Genomic DNA, 24534 nt, shown 5'->3' on the forward strand with positions numbered 1-24534 from the left:
AAAGGATGTATGTTAATATCACAGCGTCATTAAACTAAAAGGAAAAAGAAATCAAACTTCAGATTCTACAGACGTGTTACACTCTCACCTTCTCCGAGTGCTGGAACTGCCTCCAGAAACTCTCATACATCCTCTTGGTTGTCTTCTCTGGACTACACACCATAGTCTTAATGTAGACTTTAAAGCTGCGGTCCAGCAACTCATTGATCTCCCCGTAATCATAATCATCATATCTGCCAGGTCAGAGTACAAAGAGAGAGAAAGATATTAGCATCTAATTAAAGGTGAAGTCTGATATCGTAATCACCGTAAAATAAATGAGCTTGATGAACTGGAGAACTGACCTGATACCAAACATGCAATGAATGTAGTTCCAGATGGCTCGGCGGAGCATTGAGGTGTCTACGCCCTGATGCGTGGCCATGGTGTTGTAGGTCAGATTATACGCAATCTGGAACTTCTCATCGAGCAGCTGGCCAACGTCTGGATACAGCCGGTTCACCAGGGAGAAACCATGGTCCTCCCAACTGTAGTCCTGACAACCGCATACAACATCTCGATCAGTCCATATTTCCGTGTCATTAGACTAACAAGGCCTTACTGGAAGAAGCATTTGCTGGCTGTCATTTTGCCTCTACTCACTTACCTGGACTCTGAAGGTGGGCACATGCTCTCCCCTTCTAGAGAAGTCTTGGTAGCCATAGCTGGTGTCCTCAAAGTGCCGCGACACATCTCTGGATGGCACACACTCCTCATCTTCTGTGGGCAACATTTTAAAAAATCATCATCATTTCCTGCAGTGAGCGGTTGTTTTTTAAGTTAGAAAACCAAAGTGAGAGTATTTACTGTCCTCAAGCTTTTGTATGCAAATGACTGCAGTATTTCTTACCAGATGTGGTCACCAGCATGCTCTCAGTCTTCTCCCGCTCGAAACGCGTAGCCATCTCCTCTTGGCTTGCCTCTTCTTCATCACGACACTCCTGGAGCTGCTTCATTCTCTCCATCAGCACTTCAACCTCCCCTGACACTTCTGTTGCCTGTGCACAAACATACACACCATGGTTTTAATCTGAATTTACACTGACACATAGATTAAGGTGTGTGTATGTGTGTGTAGTCATTCGCTCTCACCTGGTGGTTTCCCAGCATCTCCTCTAGTGCACCATTTCCGTTGGCAATGTCACACACACAGTAGCCGCTGAGGGAGGGTGGTCTGAAAGTGTGTCCTCCATCGGTGTGAATGTCTGGGGTGATCCCACAGCCAAAGGTGAACGAGGCCAGAGAGTGATAGTGCGTGAGCAGGACTACAGCATGGATGAGCTCCGCCAGAGACCAGCTATGCTCCTCTGCCTTCAGTAGACTCTGTCAATTTAAGACAGCATTAATCATACAGTAATTCAACGGCATCATAAAATGTTATTACTACCACGTGGTTGTAATAAATAACCAATTCTTGGTTATGGAGAGCTGCCAATATTCACATTAACATTACTTTTTTATTAGTCAGTTACCTAAAAGCAAGGTAAATCTTTGCTAAATCAATTGGTAAACCACAAATGTTAACCAACTGACCTACTTGACAAGCTGGTTAAGGTTATAATGTAGTAATAATGACCTACAGCTAAAAAAAACACAGCAGTCACTTAAAAACTTTGTTACATAACAGTTGGGGGAGGGACAGGACTTGTAACTTTGGCGGCATGTCATGTCATACCTCAATGTGTGTTTTGGTGAGGAGCCACGGCCGGTGGGCCAAAATTTTGTTAAGCTCCCCAAGTGCCTGCAACTTCTGAGGGGCTCCCTTAAGACCGTTCAGCCACTTGTGGTCCCCCCCAACGTGCAGAAAGTCATTCACATGCAGGTTGACCAAGTATGAACACTGATGCCTGGCAGCAGCCTTAAGGAGATGAACGAAAAGGACAACAGGGAGAGAATGTTTAGACAAACACATTCAAAACATGTTGAATAAAGCTTTGCTATTGAGAATACCAACTGGCTAAACAGCCTCTTACTTACCATTATACCAATGTAATGCCTGTAGTGCAGAGACAGCGGCCCGTCCATCTGAAACAGGTAATGTTGCGTCCTCAGGAAACACTCCAGATACTGAGGGTGGAAGCCCATCACCAGAGAGATGTTATCAAGGCGACCGAGGGAAAAGGCCTCCTCAAATATGGACTGCGTTCTGGCATCCACTTTGCTGACTTGAAGGATCTGGGACAAGGAGAAAAAAACAGCGAAGGCAGACTTTGAGTTTCATTCTGTGTGTGTAACTGTTGGGGAATTTTGTAGGAGAATTCCATCAATAACTGCCACTGTATGGACTAACAAAACAGAAAGATAAAAAGTGAGTGGATTACAGCAAACAAGAGGTATGTGTGTGTGTACTCTTTTACCAACCTCTTTCTCTGGGATGAATCTACTTGGTCCGTTTCCCAGAGGTCTGGGGATTCGCACTCCAATGTCCTGCAGACGAGATAAATTCTGTTAAGTATGATGAAACCATAACCAAGCTTGAAATCATCAACCATAGTTTTAATGCTTTTGAAAAGTGACCTGACAGCAAGGTTTAATCTGAAAAGTATAGCCAAGCATTTCTGGCAGAAAGCCCAGAACCCTAAAACTGCATATCCTTCCTCAGACCAAACAGCCAGCCAGCTAGGTCCCCAACCCCCAAAGCAGAGCAGAGTCCCGGGAGAAAGCAGCTAAAATCTGTATTCAGGCTAAATTACATTATCTGTTGCAACATTGAGACCTTGAGCTGCTGCCATTATAGGAAAACAACTTGTCAAACAGCACAAAGAGCTTGATTTAAAAGCCACCTCGGCCTGGAGAGGGATTTTTTTCAGTGCAATGAACAATGGAAAGGCAAAAGCTCTGGTAATGTCACACATATAATCAATCTGACTTTTCACCGATCTGATGCATGTCAACGGGTGAATGGATTAAAATGCTGGTGCTAATTTGAGAGGTGGATCAAGTAGTTATAGTTAGTGAGCTAGCCTGTGTTGTTGGGAGCAGCTCTGCTGTGGCTATTATGTTCCCTCTGCGCTCAGAGAGAGCTATGACTGAATGAATGACCCAGACTGCAGAGCGCAGCAGATACAGAGGCTGAAGAAACACCAGAAAGTCTACTAAAAACATCTCAGTGTACTGACTCACAGCACTGACACGGGTTTTATCTGTGTGCGGCTGAAGTGTAGTTAGGTGAACTAAGCTGCGGCACTAAGCTGGAGGTGAGAGAAGAGCAGGCTGAGAGCACGTAAACAAGCTGGCTAACAAAGAAAGGCTGCAGAGAGCCGCTAACAGCTACCGGAGGAGCAGCGCAGCGCAGCGCTCACAAACACAGAGAGAGAGCCTCACTGACAGCCTCAACTCAGGACAAAAACACCACAGAAACCACCCTGACAACCACCGGCCGTGCACAGCAACCCCCGCCGCGTCGTGTTTCAGCGCTTACCTTTTTACTAAGCCGCTCGCAGTTTGGGCAAATTCTGAGCAAGTCTGTCACTGTCAGAGGAGTGTTTTTCACTGTGTCGTTATCTGTAGACGCGTGCTTCATCTTGTGCTTGATTTGTTAGTTTCTGCAATTTTCCGTTACAGCGTTTTCAGTGAAAATAAAGAAGAAAAAGGCAGACAGACAGTCTGACTCTGCATTAGCTCCGTCTTTTTGTTCTTTCAGGCATCGGGTCTCTGTGCCTCTGTGCCAGCTGTTGGAGCTCCGGAGCGGAATGGCCACTCTCCCTCGGCCCTCTAGCGGTAAATAAGGCTCGCTGCGCTACTGACGCGCCCGACAGCCAATCGCCTTTCGAAAACAACCAGCGCTCAGCCAATCACGCGCCGCGCGGGGCGGGACCTTAGGAGGCGCTTGCCTGTGCTGGCTAATGGCTAGAAACGTGAGGAGAAAAGAACGAGCCTGATAACATTTTACCAACATATCTAGCCTTACTAACATCTCCTTAGCATTCTGTTCAAACTCACCCTTTTTAATCTTATTTAGGTCCATTTCAGCGGCGTTTTAACTATTCCCTTTCTGTCTCAAAGGCAAACACACAAGTCCAATACACACACGTCTTTCTGCCTCTCTGATAGGGTGCCCCTCTGTTATCTACACTCATTTGCAAGGCTGTTAAAAACTTGCTTCATCTCCAGGCACTCTAAAGTCTGATCAAGCAGTTCCCAGAGTCTACATGAGGTCACACACAGAGAGAGCAGGTACAGAAAGCTCAGAGAGGCACTAATATACTACTTAGTTAAGAGTTATGAGGAGGCTTCTTCTCTTTTGGGGGCAGTAAATAAGATATGAGAGAGCAGCAGTATGACTGCATACCTGTAGCACAAAAGAAAAACAAGCCAAGATCAATCCTTGTCTTCCGCTTTATGGCACGCTGAGGCAGAAGGCCACCCTGAGATAAGGTGATTGATTCTTCTGGACCATTGATTGATTCAACCACCTCAGTGGGGGTTGCTTTTCATGAATGCATGCACTTCACCATTGTTCTAGAAGGTCCTTGAAGAAAAACAAGTCTTTTCTTCTGTGACGATAAAGTTCTTAAAGTCTACACTAATACTAAAAGCTAAAAAATAAATCTGTTTTCACCTGTGCAAAGACAATGTCATCTGTTAGAATGTCTTCTGTATAACATCACCTTCCTGGATCGACAAGATAAGACTAGTTTTTCAACTCTAGCTCTAGTTAGAAGGTGAGATTTCAAAAAAACAAATACATTGCCCAACTCTAGACTCTTACCTACTTTCATTCACTTTTCACTTTTCAGTGACAGCCTACCAACCACAGGTGGTGAGGAGTGCATAAAAAAAACTCAACAAGCAGGTTAAATGGTGTTGTGAGTGGTGCGAGACTGAGACGATGGGCAGCATAGGCCTACACTGTCCACTCCACACACCTCAGTCCGGCACAGCCTAGCCGATGAGAGAGTAGCTATTCAGCATGTTCATTGTGTCCACGGACTCCCCCCACTCTGTGCCGAGGGTAAAGGGGGGTGTAAACAGATTGAAGCCAGAGTCAGCACTCTCTGAGAGGGGGTGGGCAAGCCCCACTGAGCCCTATGGCTCAGCAAACCCACAGAAGAGAGCGGTCAGCGTTTGCCTGGGCCATGCCACCCCCACCCTCCCGGCCATCCCTTTCTCTTTAATAAAAAAAGAGCCTGGGCAACATGATTGTCGGTGAAAAACTTCAGGCTTTACTGTACCCACGCTATATCACAACATTAGACAACAATATAGTTCAGCCTGGCAGCAGCAGTAGTACAGTCAGGCTTTTAGATTCAGCACTTAAGGAGGCCTGTTAAAAATGCTGAAAAGACAAGTAGGGGAAAACAGCCTACAGAAACTGAATAAAAAAAGGTCAGTGTTTTCAGTAATTGTATCATTTTACAGTGTGAACACTCCACCAATACACTGAGCTAATCATTCATGATTAAAAAAATCAATGATAGGCTTTATGGGAAGAAAATGCCAGAGATTTGACAAAATATTTTAATAATCTTGTCATTCCAGTGCCTCACAAGTCTATGGAAGGCTAATGAAATAGAATGATGTGCACCCTAAGCACATATTTTTAAAGTTGCTGCATGTTGGTGATTAAAATGTGCATTGTTACACTTTAGACAAACACCAAAAAAAAAACAAGTCATGAATAGCCCAGATAAATGAGAGCAGAAAATGTGCACCTCTGCAAGGGCTGTCGAGGTCTCAGGCAAGAGCGTATCTGTGTTTGCAGAGGTGGATCTCCGTGTGAATGCGGCTTTCAGCCCTGTTTTCTTTCTCATGCTGAACGAGCAGCAGCGTTAAAACCACAGGCTGTCGGATGTTCAACAAGTGGCAGAGAAAAAAAGTTGTCTGACGCAGCCCTCCTCTCAACCAGTTCCAACCTGACCTATCGCAGAGCCGGGGGAAGACAGAGAGAGGGAGAAAAAAATAGAAAAGCCACAATGACATAAGCCTAGCAACAGGAGTCAGCCAATCACAGGCCAGAATAACAGTTTCAGGGTCCAATCTTTTTTTCGCGTCTCACTCCCCCACTCTAGTTCCTCAAACAGGAGGAAGAAAAAAAAAGTTTAACTCCAATATGAAGTTGTGTGCACAAGCCTAGCCACAGTCTCAGTATAGAGGATTGAGAGGTTTTTATGAGCAAACTTCCCTGCTGCTTATTTAAGGGCTTTAGTGCGCTGCAGGAGTGCTTCGAGCTGGACTAAAAGCAGTGAACTTTAGACTATATGGCGTGACTATCCCCAGAATAAAAAAAGAGGAAGAGAGAAATGTTCTTCCACTTGCCCACGTCAACTGTTCTCAACTTTATCTTTACGCTATATTGCATGCTGCTCACTCTGCCGGGCCTCAATCTTGTTATTCTTTAGAGAGACTAGGGTCTTTTTAAAGGCAGTTCAAACAAAGGGGAAAAGGAAGGGGTAATTTGATACCATACTTCCATAAATGTTTTCTCTTTATCTCTCTCTCTTTAATTCTTTTTCTTCAATTCTCTCTCATAACTTCAAAGTGTAACAACTTGCTAATTCAGTGGTCCCCCACCCCTCTCCCATTGTTTCTGACTCCCTCTCTCACACACACACACACACACACACACACACACACATATGCTCTTTATTCATTGCAGCTGAAGAACAAGGTCTAGCAAAGGGCTGAGAAATGTCATGTTCATGAATGAATTTTCTTGACTGCCCAAACTTTGACGCAAATGCAGTGATCTGTGCAGTTTAATCACACCTACAAATTAGCACATACAGTCCAACAGTCTCACTATTTCAGTTTTCAGAACAAAATGCCCATTAAATTCAAGCTCAGCATTTTTAGGACAAAATTCTGAGAAGATTAGATATAAGATAATCTGCTTGCATAAGGAAGGAGAAAGTCCTTCCTTATGCAGAAGAAAAAAAAGGTGATTAAAAAAACGGAGAAAAAAGGAATTAAACCATGTGAAAGCCGTTAGACCACCAAAACTGTCACCATCAAGTAAATAGCACTTAACACTTTCATCTATTTGAGAGATGAGGAAATCAAGCTTAATTCTCACTTTAGAAGTGAAAAAATATCCACAGGTGTTTCAACTAAACACGTTCTGAAAGGATGTGGGGCAGATGAAGAAGCTCTTACTGAGAAAAGGAAGTTGACAACAAATAACATTTTACATATGAAAAAACTTAAGCTGCTGCAGTTCTCAGAACAATGGACTAAGCACATCAGAGTCCAGACCTCAACATTACTGATTGTGTTTGGAGTGACTTTTATGGTGAGAAAATGCTATAAGATGGAGCTTTGGAGGCTTTCGAGTGTCAAGTGAAACAGTTTAAGATTCGATTGAAAAACTGGGACATTCAGGTTGCTGTAGTGCCACACTATGATGACACTGCTGCAGCTTTTGTTACAGTAAAAACAGATTTTTTTTTATTTCACTGAAAAAACTGGGTAAAATTAAATACTTTGATGACAAATTGACAGTCTATACATTCTTAAAGTTAGTTACAGTATATGCTTTTTTATATCAATTTTAATCCCATTTTCTCCCCAATTTTACAAGGCCAATCACCCATCCCTCTCATTAGGACTCCCCCTATTGATCCCCCTAGTGATGCCCCAACACACCAGGAGGGTGAAGACTAACACAAGCCTCCTCTGATACATGTAAAGTCAGCCACCACCTCTTTTTGAACTGCTGCTGATGCAGCATTTCCGAGTAGCATCACAGTTAGCTCGGAGGAAAGTGCAGCGACTCGGTTCTGATACATCAGCTCACAGATGACCTGTGCGGATCGACCATTGGAATGATGTGGGGAGAGAGCGCCATCTACCCACCCAAAGTGAGCAAGGCCAATTGTGCTCTCTCTGGGCTCTGGCAGCTGATGGCAAACTACATGTATGAGATTCAAACCAGCAATCTCCTGATTGCCTAAGCGCCTTAGTCCGCTGGACCACCTGGAAGCCCCTATATACAGTCATTTATACAGTAGAACGTATAAATTAAAAAAACGTAGTGGTAACAAATAGTAGTAATTAGCACATTCCCATTAAATTCAAAGCTTTATAAGTCTGTTATAAAACAAAAGTTGTTTTTTTATCGTCTGTCACTTAATAAATTAGTATTGTCAGAGGGACATGACTCCCACCTCTGCCCCACTGCACCAAGTATTGTGATTTTTGTCTGAACCATCTCTTTAAATATTTTAGCAAAGAGCTCTCAAACACAGTGAGCTGACACTTCTGACACTTTTAGACCAGTCCAGGATGCTGTTCATTGGCTAATGAAGAACTAGTCCACTCTCAATAAGCCTTTGTTTTAAACCCCCAGCTTGCCAGGCCCCTTGGCTCTCTAGCAGATCCACCTTTTCCTCTCCAACAATCTTACATCCTCTGTCCACAGCTACTCTCTCTAGTCCTGTTTGCTTGTCCTCTATTCTTCCCTTCCATCCTCACTCTCCTCCCCTCCTCGCTTTCCTCTCCTTCTCCCCTCCACCCTGCCCTCTCCAGTGCTACTTGGCTCCTGATCCTGAATTCTGACAACCGGGCCTGATTGGAGCAGCCCAGCCTTGCATCTGTCTTCCTGAGAGGTGCGGTCCACTAGAAACACAGAAACACACACACACACTCACACAAACACACACACAGGAAACGGCACTCCCAAGGCCTTCCAAGACTCTACAGTCTAACACACAAGCTCACACAGCAGATCCACACAAAAGTTAACAGCAAGGTTGAAACTAACACACTGAATTTACTTCCTTACTGTACTTTAGGGGGGACTTTTTAGGCTGTCTGCTTTACTGAAGCAGTTCTCCTTTTGTGCACAAAAAGACCACTTAGTTAAAGTTCAAAGAAAAACTATGGTCTTTTAGCTTGATAATTTTTTAGCTGATTTTTTTTAGCTTTTTTTTTTTTACTTTTTACAACTTACCAAACATGCATTTTGCACTTTCTGATTGTGGGACAGTTTGCTTAGTTTGTTATTTAAAGAAAAAATGTACCTCTATATTTTGAAAACCTTAGCAGCTGCTAAACTGGTACTGCAGCTCTTCTTAATATTTTAATACAGGGACTGTATATCCCGTATATTTGAGGGTATAGTTGTGGACAAAGGTTTACATACAGTTCTCATGCACATGAATGTCATGGTAACACTGGGTTTTTAGTTGAAATTTAGATTTTTTTTTTAACTGTTTTTGTTCATGAGACAGAATCATTATAGAATATACATATCTAATTAAAAATGCTGCACAAGATTTGTTGTCTTAGAAATATGTTTGCTGGAGTTGAGGTAAAGGGTTCAACCCCAGAAACACTTAACCAACTGTTAAGCATGGTGGTGGGTGCATCATTCTCTGGGGCTGTTGAAACTTCAAAAAGGCAATGACCTCAGATACATATTAAAATTAGCTGTGAAATGGATAAAGCAGGCTAACATGAAGCTTTTGAAATAGCCTTCCAAAAGTCCTAATCACAACTCTATTGGAAATATGTTAACGGTGTTTTTCTGCCCTAAAAAAAAAAAAACTTTGTTCGATTCCAAAATTACAGTGTTGATATAATAAACCACAATTCTGCCAAAAACTTGTTGATGGCTAGCAAAAGTGTCTAGTCATGGTGCAACTCACTTAAAAAGATTAGACAAAATATTTGGTGTAATGTACATGTATGTATGCTTCCTGAATGTGCTCCAAATTCTTTGTATTTTATTTGTATTTCTATTATAGGTGCATGTTGTACATTCATTCAGGCCAAAAACAGTTTGAAGGAAGGATTAAAAGCACAAAAATTGCATTAAATGTGCAAATGATCAATGTTAATGATGAGCGTACAAACTTCTGTTCACACCTTTATGTGTAATCATTAGAAAGTCCTTTGTACATAAATGGTAATCAAAATCCTTAGGCTTAACTAAATAACAATAGCTTAGGCTGTCTGCAAACTCTTTTTTCATGGTTGATGTGCAAACAGTGAAAATGTTTTATTTATTAATAACCATTAATTACCTTTCACTACAGAACTACTGAAAATTGGTTATTGTAGTTTGTTTTTCAACTAAAGTACTGAGAATCTTTCAGCTCACTCTGCTGCTCTACACAGAGCTCTTTAGCCACACACAGACGGCGAATGCCAGTGGAATAGGCGGAGGCCTGCAAAGCGCTCTGCATGCGAGGAAGCCAAAAGTTCCCGTGGATGTTATTTTAAAAGGGAGAACTCGCAGCTGTTGCAATACATGGGGAGCACAGTGCGCACACACAAACACACACACATACACACAATAAAGCGTTCTTTAGGGGAGAGAAACCAAACGCCACACTCTCCAGTCCACAGCATTTAAGATATAAATGCAAATAAACTGTTGATTGACACAGTGTGATTGGTCAAGAGTGGACGCAATTCAGTTGTGACACAATTCCCTAGTACCCTTCAGTACAACTTCAAACATCAAACATCTGTGCGCTGGAAAGCAGTGAGTGTGATACAACCATATCACTGCAGTCAGGAGACTGAAGGTGACGTCGATGTGATGAAGACAAGGTCTCACTCACAGCTTGATAGGGAGCTTATGACTGTGTGTAAAAGTAACGATATGTAAATGTATCTAAGGCTGAGAGACTTGTTGTACATCTAATGTTAAAGTTAAAGTGAAAGTTACATGCTTAAAGGATAGTATTAGAAAGCTCCTTTAGCAAAAGCTTATCAGTCTGGCTTTCTCTTTTTTTTTTTTTTTTTTAAGATGTAGATATGCCAACCTGTAACCTGTACAAAGACAGGGCCTGCTGAGCTCGGCAATTTGGCACTTTGGCACCAGCTCAATAGACTGAACAACACTAATTGCTCTTCCTAATACAGTCCCCTGTGATAAGAAGCTGGTAGAGCAACTGTCTCTCTCTCTCTCTCCCTGTCAATCAGCAACAAGACTATAATTACATCTTCTGGCAGGCCTAAGTGAGTTACTGTGTCAGTATATGGCAGGTAATATCGTAAGAGCGTTATAAATCCATATGAACTCTTGTCTCTTTTTCTGCCAACATTCTGACGACTGCACAGAACAAGGCAGAGGCCCGCTGGTGTCAGTGAACTGGTTTTATTGAGGCTGGGGAGAAGCTATTGACTCAGGCTGGGTGAGTCATCATTTTTCAGTAGAGGTGTGCTAATCATGAGCGACAGAATGGACTAGAGGATGATCAACAGGACGAAGCGACAGGCAGACAGGAAACAAATATGTTTTGCTTGATTAAAGGGGAAAATAAAGCTATCGTATTTGACCAGAGAGCCACTCATGCCTGCCTGGGGTAAAGTCCCCTTAACCCTTTAGAGGGGATATTTCCTACCTTTCAAATGCCCTTTTAATGTTTGTGTGTCTTTATTTTTACAAAAACAGCCATTTCCATCTTTTTCATCCACTAAAATGAAAGTGAATGAAAGTGGTTTATGTTACTGTGCCTTGAAAGGAATGACTAAATGACTGAAAATGTGTACAATGGTTATAAATAAAAAAAATGGAGACAATTTCCCAGCCCCTTTTTCACAAATATGAAGCTCATGCATTTTCCAGGTTAAGGAAACTGAAACTACATAAACAAGTGCAAGAAGAGGTCAAGAACTTTTGCAATGACAAGGTATAGTCACACTCACAGCTGAAGTGAGTCAAACTTTCAATTTCAGCCTCATATTTGTGTCACACTGGTTGCTGCTGAGCTAGTAAACAGCTGTGGCCTGACTGCACTAGTTTGGATCACTTTACCCATCTCAGATACTCGTTGCCATGATAATCTACTGAGTATGAATGTAAGCAATAATACCCAGCCCCCCACTTCGCTTAGTTACAGACAATTCAAAGAACATCATATTGGCTGAAGCACTGCTGTAAAGAGAGTCCAGTGCTTAAACTTATCATGTTTCTTTAATATCTGATGACACATCCTGATCACCTTATGCGTTTGTACAGAAAATACACAGATGTAAAATATGATTCCTTCTGTTCTGCATGGCTGCCCTGCATTGGTTATGATAGAGCGTTTTGCACTCTTAGAAATGCTGTTAGTCTCATAATAATTACTGAAGGATTCACAGAGGTCACTGTATAGTATGTCATTTCATTAATAACTGAATAATAAGCCTAGGGTTCAAGAGGTTGTGAGGGAAAGTTTCATTAAGAACCTCAACCTTATCTCAGTCACAGCAGTCTTAACACTGGGATAACCTTAAAAACAGCCCACTGACCCTGCAGCGAGAGTGCATATTTGTACTACAAAGCCTTTCTTAAACATCTTAAACAGCGTGTTTTAGTGTGTGTGTGTCTGTTTGTGTGCTTGCACACAAGAGAGAAAAGAAAAAAGAATGCATGCTGAAGAGGTGGATACTTACTGATCTTTTAGGCTATAGCTCGGCAAATTAGCAGATTTATGCTCTTTACTCCACATGCAGTCAAGCAGCGGAAAATAAGGAAGCTGCATCTGAATTTTCCATCATTATTTACAAAGCTAATGATTATGCACTTGCCCAAACCACATTGAGCTGTTAGAAATCTCCAATACGATTGCTTATGTGTTGTAAATAAAATAAGAGAGTATTTTATTTTTTTTCTACATGGGCATTAAAGCAGTTTGTACAAATGTAACTATGGGAAGTAAGTATTATTTTCTTGTTAGCTGCATTATGCATTTGGGTCATTACCAGAAAACTGTACCTTTTGGCCATCTAAACCATATTATGTTAAGAAAAAAAATCCATAAGAAATGAAGGTCCGTAATTTTCATAAACTGTGAAATATCCTTAAGTGCAGTTGAAAATATCATTAAAAACACTATGATGAAACTGGCCCTCATCAAGACCAAGAGGTTGCACTCCTCTGTTGAACAGGATAAGTTAATCAGAGTGACCAAGTCAATGATTTTATAGATTAATTGCAGGGCAATCCCAAATTTTTCACAAAAACACATTCAAAACATTAATATGTCATATACATAAAATATTATTTACAAAATATTATTTACAATTAAATGTTCTTCATAGAATCATTAAACTTTCTGGGGCAGCACTATGGACATGGCAAGTGGATTAAAGTGCAGGTTAACATGTTAACACAACTCTAAAGTTGGAATAATGTGTTCAGTCAGAGTATATCTTGTACAAATGTACTGTTACCAAGTGTTTGTATAAAATTTAAATAACCAATCTGCAGTCAAAAAGCACTTTATATTAATATTGACCCATTCACTGAATAAACTAGTTGATTGTTCACCAAACTGTAAAATGTAAAGATATCAAAACGTCCTATTACACAAGAAGTCTCTAAAATGAAGACATTAAGCAAAACTATATACTTCACATGGGTCCTAATGCGCTGCCCATTCATAAGGGCTTATAACCCTTGATGTTTTATCTTGCTCTCTTTTTATGGTAAACAGAAACAGTTACAAGCACATTTGCATATGTATTTACTTAAAAACACAGGTCATATACAGTTCATAGCACCAAAAAAACAGCCATGCATCCAGCCAGTGTACACACAGCTTACAAAGCAAGCCACTATATTTTAGTGTAAATGACCCTATAGCTGGGGCCCTTGCACCAGCACAGACAAATGTGCATATAACATGGTGCCAATGTATTTACGTGGGTCAATATTTAGGTTAGGCTTTCCTGCGCCGTGCTGTTAGTGTTTACAGGCCGAGTTTATGTCCTGAAGTCATTTAAACAGTACTGGCTGATTTACAGGAAGGAGAGCAGTGCAGTAAGATTTGTGTTTTCGTGTGAGTCTGTGTCTATTTGTGTGCGAGAAGAAAAGCATCCCTGAAAAGCAAGCAAATCAGAGTTTATAGCACTGGCATGTCTCGGCAAGTCTGTTCCACGAAACCCAGGCTGCGTTCTAGGGAGCCGTTGGGCAGCCCCAGGGGTCAGACTAGCAGCCTTAAAAATATACCCACCACTGTAAACCTATTTGTTTAGGAGTTAATTAATAACAGACCCATAAAAGAGAGAAAGAAAAGGGGTTGTGAGAGAGAGAGAGCGAGAGAGAGAGAGAGTGATAGAGGGTAAAAGAATTCAAGATCGAGAACGAGATAAAAGGGAACAAAGAAAGTATCACAGATGAGCCTCCCTGCTGACCTGCACAGGTTTCTTTGAGCTTAACTTCTTCTGTTTGATGCTAGCTGTGTCCCAAACCACACAATGTCACACTATACAGTGTTTCAAAACTAACTAGTCTCAAGTACAACTGCATTCATTAGCATTTCTGAGTCAGTAAATAATAAATGCCATATTAAAAATTTATTTTAGAGCTTTAACATGTAATAATATTAATATTAACATTGTCAGTAGGCCTGCCACATTAATTCAGTTAATAACTTAACATACAATATATGGACGTAAAACTTTGTGTTTACCTGTTTGAATTTTAGTATATATATTATTTTTTCTAAAGTCACACTGTTCTGTACTCTAATCTGCTCTATATGCAAGGGCTGCACAATATTGGAAATATGAAACATTGTGTTATTCTGCAATATATATTGCGATATTAAAAAGAAAACATGCCTGATTTCTCCAGACCTCAATGATTTAATGTCATGATTTTAAAATGCACTCAATGTATTAAAGATTGGAGAAGTCACGTATAATCTGCCTGTTAAGGAAAATAAAAATAATACAAAAGTTGTGGCAAAACATATATGGATTAATTTGCCTTATGTGACTTTACCAGTGCCCTATAAAATCAGATTTCTCAGTTTGATCAGATTTCTTTATTCCAGTTATGATTGGAAAACATTTCAGGCTGCTACGCTTATATTAAATAAAAACACATATCATATAGTCATGGCCATTTAGTGCAGTGTTTACGTAGAGAGACCACTTCAGAAATGACCTCTGGCCCTGTGACCTGTTTTTAATGATTAAATACAAACATTTAAATTTTCCTGTTCTAATGTCTGAATATTCTTAAACATTAAAAGTCATTTCTCTTTAAAAAGTAGTAGTTGCATTATTATGCTATTATATTATGATATGAGTGGCATAAAATCTTTAGTAATATCGCTTCCGATCCCTTTGACAAGTCTAATTGCTCACACCTTTCACAGAATTGATTCTACTGCAAGCCACTCTGTGGAGGGTAGGCTGGTAGCTTATGCAAATAACAATAATAATGGTTAAAAAGGATGAAAGCAGACAGGCGTAAAGACCTAACTGATATGAAATGCACACACCGGTTTTGGATCAACACTCTTATCTAGCATATGACTGTAGGAAACAGCCTGTATACAGAGCATGATAACAATAGAAGCACAAAGAACCTCTAACATTCACTATTAATCTTAGTTTCTAAGACAAGCTTTACTGCTACCTGCGCTCGCTCTCTTTTCAGAATTTAAAAACTACCTATGCATTTAAAATGTTTAGCCCTCTGAAATCATCCCATTGCTGTTCTGCTAAGGTGTCCATGTGTGTGGCGGTGGTGGGGGAGGGGGTTACTGAACAGACAAGGTAACTAAAGGTTAAAGTTATTTATGAAGACAAAATGAGGAAGCAAGCCAAATAGCACACCCCCCACCCCATCTCTCCCTCACCCTCCCTCTTGCTCACCCCTCCTCCTCCTCCCACCTCCCTCCCTGCCTCATCCTTCCATCCAAGCTAGTGAATAAGAAAAGCAGAGAAACAGGTTCTGCAGGCTCACAGTTCCCCAACTGAATAACATGTTGCAAAACATGCTGAAAAAAGACACGAGAAAAAAAAAAGTGCGACACCGTTAACACAAACACTGACTGTGTGCGATGGGTGCCAATAATACGCCGGCAGAATCAAACATGAGTCATTCGGCTTTATGATGCTTTAGAGGTGAATAAGTTCACTCGTTAGACGTTCTTACACTCGAAAAGTGCCATAATATTCATTAGCCTCCATTCATAGAGCTTGTCACACATATATGTCTCTCTCTCTCTCTCTCTCTCTCTCTCACACACACACACACACAGACCACTTAAAACAAGAGCACACACACACGGGCAGAAGACAGGGGCATCTGCTACAGAACCGAGACTGGAGGTGCCATATGGTCAGCACCAGGAGAGCGTAGACTTGTGACTTGCGGAGAGACAGCTAAAACGTGTCGCATTAAAAAACGGCAGCCTTAGCAGGTGAGAGGTGACTAATCAGTGACATGCCTGTAGCTGCTGCAAACAGGCGCAAAACAAGCACTGCTCCAGAGCACAACATAAGACTTCAAAAAGGTACATCTGAGTTCCACTGGCAGTTGAAACAGTTGTTACAGTGTTTGAGGTGTTATTACCTTCACTCAAACACCTTCTCTTATCTGACCATAAAAATGATCACCCACCCATCCATCAATCCATGCAGTCATTCTATAACAAAGGGCTCTATCTTACAACCTGTACAAAACACATTGCGATGCTTATTGCTATGTTACACCGCACCACCAGTCTTTTCTTTTTCACGCTTCTGCCTTCTGTTGTTTAAATAGCAAAGAAGCTTGTGAATATATCTACACTGATGTGTGTCGTGGTTTGGAAGTGAGGTGTGTTCAGGTAAATTTCTGGTGTGTTGCTACTTTTTTGCAACGGAAAACACAGGTGCACCACTGACTTAATACAGCCTAGACAGATGTCCATCGTCAGATGTTCACTGCTATCTTGGCAGTAAATCATCAACACAGACACTTCCTTATGCACACATGGACATGCAGCAGTGCACAAACCCATAGCTGACCAGTGACTGTTGGCAGCTATGCAAACTTTCACATTAACAATAGTGTGAGCAATAATGAGCAGGTCAGTTTCTTCTGCTAAGAAGCACTGGACACATTCAGGTAGCTGCACCCCTGAAATAGCCATAGAAGGCCAAACCAAAACCCACAAGTGTGGCATTGGTACATACTTTGGGCAGCCTTAATATTGTTGTACAGCTCTGGAAAAATATAAATGAGACCATTTAAACATTATGAGTAACTTTGATTTTACCAAATTGAAAACCTCTGGAATATAATCAAGAGGAAGATGGATGATCACAAGCCATCAAACCAAGCTGAACTGCTTGGATTTTTGCAGCAGGAGTGGCATAAAGTTATCCAAAAGCAATGTGTAAGACTGGTAGAGAAGAACATGCCAAGATGCATTAAAACTGTGATTAAAAACAGGGTTATTCCACCAAATATTGATTTCTCTTACAACTTTATGAACAGAAACTCATTTTCTTTGCATTTTTGAGGTCTGAAAGCTTTGCATCTTTTTTGTTATTTCAGCCATTTCTCATTTTCTTGACAATATTTATATTTGGAATTTGGGAGAAATGTTGTCAATGGCTTATAAAATAAAACAAAATGTTCATTTTACTCAAACACATACCTATAAATAGCAAAATCAGAGAAACTGATTTAGAAACTGAAGTGCTCTCTTAATTTTCCAGAGTTGTATATTTACACTGAACTCTAATATTATCATCAGTTTAAAATAAATTCTGTCAATTATATAAATACATCATATTAATTATGTTAATGTTTAGGAAGTTTTTGCAGTGTTTGAACATGAGAGACAGTTAGACCACAAACGGCTAGAAGCCGTTCTTTAGGGTAATGCTAACTCTTGTGTGTCTAACCGTAAAAGTTTCTGGAGCGCCGCCATGTTTATTTCCAGAACCCAGCGAACCCAGCAAACAAGAAACAACTGATTCAGACTTACCAGGTCAGCTGACAAAGTCCAGTTATTACAACCATGCAAAGTTCAACTGCCTAGCGGCCGTCTGCATCACGTTTTAGCTAGCCAACAGCAATCCAGAAAAGCAAGCTGACATCAGAATCAATTTTAAGGTAAAAGGTGATTTTTGAATTAGATAGAGGCTGGATAAAACATACAAAACTGTAGAAAACCTCGTCCTAGTCACCTTCTTTAAAAACACTTTTAAAAATCATTTCAGGAAGTGTAGTTTTGCCTGAAAAAACACATTTACTACTATATGATTGGCTGATTACATAAAAGCTTGAATAAGTGGAGTGTACAGCGAATATATTCATTATATATTACCAGTCAAAAGCTTGGACACACCTTTTTCAATCAATATTTTTCTTTATTTCTATATTTAATTCATTTTCTACTACATAATTCAGCATGTGTTCCTGTATAGCCTTTGTAGCTATTAAATTGACAATGTAGGAAAATCTTAAAGAGAAAGAAAACATAAAGAATGAATGAAGAGGTGTGTCTGAACTTTTGTATGAAACTCTATGTTCTTAATAAAATGCTAAATGAGTATGTTTCTGTAGGGTCTATTTAGTATATTTTAAGGTACACTGTACAATCTAAGCTTTTAAGGATTAATTAGGTTTCACACGGTTCCATATAAGACAATTGGTTTATATTAAAAACCCAGTGTAATTGTATAGACATCATACACCGATAATATTTGCAGCCAGAGGCAGAGACGAGTGTTTTTACGACGTAAGAAAGTTTAGGTCTGCAATGTGACACTTTTATAGAGTAGACCATAAACAGTGAAGTAATATTTGTGGCTTTAGTGCGCAGACTGAGCTTGAGCCATCATTTCTTACATCAGTTTTGCACATACCACCAAAACCACCTATGAAAATACACTTCCACCACGTCTTTAGTCTTGCATAATGTCTGGTTAAAAATGAAACTGTTACAGATTCATTTAATTTCTCAATAACTATATTTGCTTTGACAATGTATTGGCCCAAAAATCATTGTGATAATTTAAATTATTGTTATTTTAAAGACAATTTTATGGACTTGAAGATACACACAGTAATTTCACCTTAGTCACAGTAAAGTCACCTTAAAATTTCATGCTGTAAGCTACTGGATTTGCATGGTATTGTGGGAACTGTAGTAGGTTTACTTGTTTGCCAGTGGTAACTGTAGTCTTGCTTGTCCCCCCCTCCTCCTCCTCCTTCTTATTTTCTCTTTTCTCTTCGCCTCTTACTGACACGCACATAGAGAGACTTTTGTTTTTGTAAATTTGTTTTTATCTCTCTTATTCTTTATCTCATACATTTCTCACCTGTTTTAAACAACTCAAAATAAATAAGTATTTTACCTCACCAAAATTCTTACTTTATTAATTTCACGGTGGACTGGACGAGAATGATGTGTAAATGTTTTTCGTGTATGTGTGCATAAACACATTTAACCTGCTTAAAGTTACACTTACATGTTTTTACTAACACACAACTGGCTGTATAAATTACCTCAGATGCCTCAGATGCTCTCTACAGCACAGCAATAGTCAGGACAACTTTCATAATTCTCTGTTGAAATTAAATGAAAAGAAATCCAGATTAGACTTTGGTTTAAGACTTTGATGATGGTTTAAGACCAAACTCACACTAAACTATTTTACATCAGAAGTCAACAAAAACAACCAATATCAGTTCAGAGTGTGCGCCACTATACACAAATCATGAAGTAACTTAACAGCAGTACTTTAAAGAAACTGGGAGCAGAATTCTCACATCAGAATTCTCAAGATTTGAACACTACAATTACAAACCTAAAACACTGAACTACAAATAATACAAAGTTTCCTTAACTTAAGAAAAAGTAAATAAATACACTGTAATACATAAAATAATGTACTTGTATTATTTTAATTCCATGCTTTGTTTAAAGGATAATTTGCACTTATTGAACAGAAAAACAAGTTGTTATGAACTCTGTGTTGCTAACTGAACAGTACCATCTGCCTCCATAACAAAATGGGGTTAAGAAATCAAAGTCTATCTATAACCTTTGTGTCTAAACGGCCAACAGAAGAGTCCACTGGGACTGAAAGAGGAAAGACTCGGACAATGAAGCCCAAACACACACACACACACACACACACACACACACCAACAGCCTTTCTAGTCACAATGAAACATGGCCACGGTCACAAACACGCACATTCATACATCCACCTCCACCCCCTACATACACACATACAATGATTGTGATCTGAACACACATTGCATTAATGCAGGGCAGCCATCCAGGCTGTGGACAACTGGAGCAGCAGATGGTCATCTTCATTTCAGCCCAGTCTGAGACCTGTGTGTTTGTGTGTTTTGGGTTTTAGTTGCCCCCCTACGTTCATGGAGAGTGGGAGTTTGAAAGCCCTATAGGAGAATATACTGCAGAAGAAGAGTTACCCTGTCTCCTCAACACACCCACAGCCCCCCTGAACAACAACCCCTCACACTAGTTTAAACCCACAAGTAAACGCAGGGGAAAGCATTTCTTGTCAACACCATTAAAAATACTGCTCCCAGAACAGCAGCGTGATTAATGGAATGACCAGCCGATGTGGACGGACAGAGACAGAGAGGCAAAAAGAGAGATAGAAAAGACTGAGAGGAAAAAGTGGTTAACAAGCTTAATTTCCTGTTGACAAGCCAAGAGCTTAAGAGTGTAAAACAGTGCATTTCAAGTGTGTGTTCTTAACTAAACGTTAAACAAGCGGGGCTTACTCCCCATCTCTCTCTATCTCTCTATCTCTCTCTCTCTTTTAAATATGAGAACATTCCAAACCAAGTTCAAAACACATATTCAAGATGACTTCTCTAAATAATCCACCAACTGGTCATAAACCTGCGAATATACAACATCGCTGATTACGTAAAACACACACACACACACACGTACACTTGAACCCATGGGTCCATGAATGGGAGCACTGTGTACAATATTTCTTAGCTTCCTTCTGGAAAACATGTTTGTTTTGAACAAGTTAAATCAGGTTTGTGGTACTTTTTCCTTCGCCTTTTTGGCATGACAATGTAAAACTCGAAAGTTACACACTGTACCTACATTTTTCTTGGCCAAGTTTCATCCAAGTTTTTTTAGTTATTTTTTTCTCCCTCTATCCTTCTCTCATTGCAGTTCCCTTCTTCCCTCCCTCTATCCTCCTCTCTTTCTAAGAAAACAGGGTGTTGATCCGCCTTTGGCTGTTTCAAGGAGTATCTGTCCTCACTGCTCAACATACTTTGTGGTGTTCGTGGAAGAAAAGCTTGAACACAAAGGCTGCCGCTGCTTTCAGCAGCCCTGAGGCAAAAATAGGTTAAATACTATTCAGTTCTGCACGTGCTGCGCTCGGGCCTTCAACATATACAGTATATATATGCATCTATAGGTGTGTCTGAATATAGGTGCTGGTGTGCACCTTAACTCTTTGACAACATGACATTTCACCTGTGTTTCTGTGACTCAGATTAGTAGAAGCATTAAGTATGTTAGAATATATGTCTAGCTCTCTGGTAATTGATCTTTGTGTATTTCTTCTGATGATGTATGGGTTGGTTTGGTGATCATCCATTTTTAAATCTTTGTCAAAGATTTTTAAATTGCATTGAAACTATACAGGCCCAGATACAAGTTTATATGTTTGTTTTCTGGATCATGTGTATTGAACTTTGGTTTTAAATACGCTCTTTAAATTACTGACTACATTTAATAAACACTACAGAAGTGATTTTTAAAAAAGATATAGGTATTTTATTTACATACAAGGAGGTGACCAAGAACCCAATGGTTACTCTGACAGAGCTTCAGCATTGTTCTATGGAGAGAAAAGATCGTTCCAGAAGGAAGGTGTTGGTTGGTGTGGCAAAGTGGATAACACCACTACCTGCTAGTGAGCTACAACATCAGGTGGGAGACTGGGGTTCAAGAGTTCTTGGGCAAGACTCCTAACACTACATAAGTCACCTCTGTAATAGGAAAAACCTTGTAAGTCACTCTGGATAAGAGTGTCAGCTAAATTCCATAAAAAAAATAAAAAAGGCCTCATGCCTCAATACCTCATGTTCTTGCTCTGTATACTGTAGTTAAATTTGGATTTAAGTTTAGGCATAAGTTAGCGAGGTTTAATTTAGGCACAAAGTTACGATTAAGATTAGAATGAAGGTTAGGTTTAGAGTTGATATGTTATTGGTTAGGATTAAAGTTAGGGATGGTGGTCCTCTTAAATATAGTAAAACAAACAGGTTATAAAAATATGGGTTTAGGTTTGTGTCACTGTGTTAAATTAGGCAGAGAGTGTGTTTTAAAATGTGCACAAATGTGTTTCTGTGGGGGAAGTAAAATTATTTTCAAATCAAGAAAACATGTCATTTGACCACAGGTGCATAAACATTTGCGTACAGCTGTTAATACACACGTAACGTGTATATGGGACACGGTTATAATAGCATATCTTGATGAAATATGAAAAACTGTGTGTGCGTGTGTGTGTGTGGTGTGTGTGTGTGTTCGTCCTAAATTCAGATACCATCTAATCTGGTGCAGTGTATTCACAACACAAACACAAACCACTCTGTAAGCAAATAAACCCACTCACTCCTGCTAGCATGATCCTACTGTTTTTTTCTTCCATAAATAGAATAAAGTTCAGAAATATGTGCCAAATATGTAACAAAGCCTCCAGTTGTTGAGGAACAAAACAAGCATACTCAGCAAAATCTCATTAATGTGATGCAAATGACTAAATCTACAGTCTTGAAGAGCAAAACAAGGCTATAACTTTGCTGTAACTCCTCCCCCTGAGCTGACCCTCCCTCTCGCCCTCACACAGCCAGAAAACAACACCGCCTCAGACGCCACAAGCTGCTCCGCTCGATGGAGGAGGGGTAACCTATATATGCTATACAGTTTCTTTCCTGCTCTGTCCCTCTGCCTGTGCAAGCGCTGATATACAGCAGTGCAGCTGGGAGCAGCAGACAGCCACAGTTCCACTCATCTATCAGCCAGTGTCTGCTTCCTCTGCCAGAGAAAAAGAGAGACAAAGAAAGAGAAAACTTTTCTCGGACTAAAGATAATCTTGTTTGTGTAAACCCTCATCTTACACAAACTTTGCATTTGCAAATTCGATTCACTGAACTACTTGAGAGTAACTGTAACAAAACACAACTTTTATTTAACTAAATGTATTTTAACACTGTTTAAATGGTGTCTTTATTTATCGAATTATATAAAGTATATTGTTATTGTCTAATAAATCTAATACATTGTTTAAACTCTTATAGTATAAAAAGTTATACTTATAAAATCTAAGTAAAAGTAAAGACTACTTTGTATGCAAATCTTAATAGTGGGATCTAATGACAATGTACAACACTGTTATCTAGTGGTCGAGGTTTAAGCACAGCACTAAATGAACCAATGTATACTAATAATTAAAAACTGTGGTGTCAATAGATTTAAAAATTAATCTGATTAATCACAACAATATTCTTTGATTAACTGCGAGTAAGTATTATATAGCAATAAGTTTCTATGTTCCAGCATGTACAGTTGTGGTCAAAAGTTTACATACACTTGTAAAAAAACATAATGTTATGGCTGTCTTGAGTTTTCAATAAGTTCTACAACTCTTATTTTTCTGTGATAGAGTGATCGGAACACATACATGTTTGTCACAAAAAACAGTCATAAAATTTGGTTCTTTCATAAATTTATTATGGGTCTGCTGAAAATGTCACCAAATCTGCTGGGTCAAAAATATACATACAGCAACATTAGTATTTGGTTACATGTCCCTTGGCCATTTTCACGGCAACTAGGCGCTTTTGGTAGCCATCCACAAGCTCCTGGCAAGCTTCAGGTCGAATGTTTGACCACTCTTCTTGACAGAATTGGTGCAGTTCAGCTAAATGTGATGGTTTTCTTGCATGAACCCGTTTCTTTAGCACTGTCCACATGTTCTCAATGGGGTTTAAGTCAGGACTTTGGGAAGGCCATTCTAAAACCTTAATTCTAGCCTGGTTTAGCCATTCCTTTACCACTTTTGATGTGTGTTTTGGGTCATTGTCTTGTTGGAACACCCAACTGCGCCCAAGACCCAACCTTCGGGCTGATGGTTTTAAGTTTTCCTGCAGAATTTGGAGGTAATCCTCCTTCTTCATTATCCCATTTACTTTCTGCAAAGAACCAGTTCCACTGGCAGCAAAACATCCCCAGAGCATAATACTACCACCACCATGCTTGACAGTAGGCATGGTGTTCCTGGGATTAAAGGCCTCACCTTTTCTCCTCCAAACATATTGCTGGGTGTTGTGGCCAAACAGCTCAATTTTTGTTTCGTCTGACCAGAGAACTTTCCTCCAGAAGGTTTTATCTTTGTCCATGTGATCAGCAGCAAACTTCAGCCGAGTCTTAAGGTGCCTTTTCTGGAGCAAGGGCTTCTTTCTTGCACGGCAGCCTCTCAGTCCATGGCGATGTAAAACACGCTTGACTGTGGAGACTGACACCTGTGTTCCATCAGCTTCCAAATCCTTGCAGACCTGCTTCTTGGTGATTCTTGGTTGACTCTTGACCATCCTGACCAATCTCCTCTCGGCAGCATGTGATAGCTTGCGTTTTCTTCCTGATCGTGGCAGTGACACAACTGTTCCATGCACTTTATACTTGCGTATAATTGTCTGCACAGTTGCTCTTGGGACCTGTAGCTGCTTTGAAATGGCTCCAAGTGCCATTCCCTGACTTGTTCAAGTCAATAATTCGCTTTTTCAGATCCACACTGAGTTCCTTT

General features: G+C 40.1%; 1 protein-coding gene across 3 annotated transcripts in view; it reads right to left on the minus strand.

Moving 5' to 3' along the window:
* sesn1 (sestrin 1) overlaps positions 1–24534 on the minus strand; it is a 70824-nt gene that overhangs the window by 1885 nt on the left and 44405 nt on the right. Inside the window, exons 1-9 of one of the 3 annotated variants that reach the window (XM_007255674.4) lie at positions 3461–3728; positions 2401–2466; positions 2017–2214; positions 1715–1897; positions 1132–1362; positions 890–1037; positions 647–759; positions 345–535; positions 89–233 (exon numbers count right to left, since the gene is read on the minus strand). In XM_007255674.4, the coding sequence (XP_007255736.1) occupies positions 89–233; positions 345–535; positions 647–759; positions 890–1037; positions 1132–1362; positions 1715–1897; positions 2017–2214; positions 2401–2466; positions 3461–3562 (1377 nt within the window). In that variant the 5' untranslated portion in view covers positions 3563–3728. Of the gene's footprint in view, positions 1–88; positions 234–344; positions 536–646; positions 760–889; positions 1038–1131; positions 1363–1714; positions 1898–2016; positions 2215–2400; positions 2467–3460; positions 3729–24534 lie in introns of those variants that run through there. The other 2 variants (XM_007255673.4, XM_007255672.4) reach the window with 2 other exon arrangements.

Source organism: Astyanax mexicanus, chromosome 1, assembly GCF_023375975.1.
Source record: "Astyanax mexicanus isolate ESR-SI-001 chromosome 1, AstMex3_surface, whole genome shotgun sequence".
In the NCBI taxonomy this organism is placed as follows: Eukaryota; Metazoa; Chordata; class Actinopteri; order Characiformes; family Acestrorhamphidae; genus Astyanax; species Astyanax mexicanus.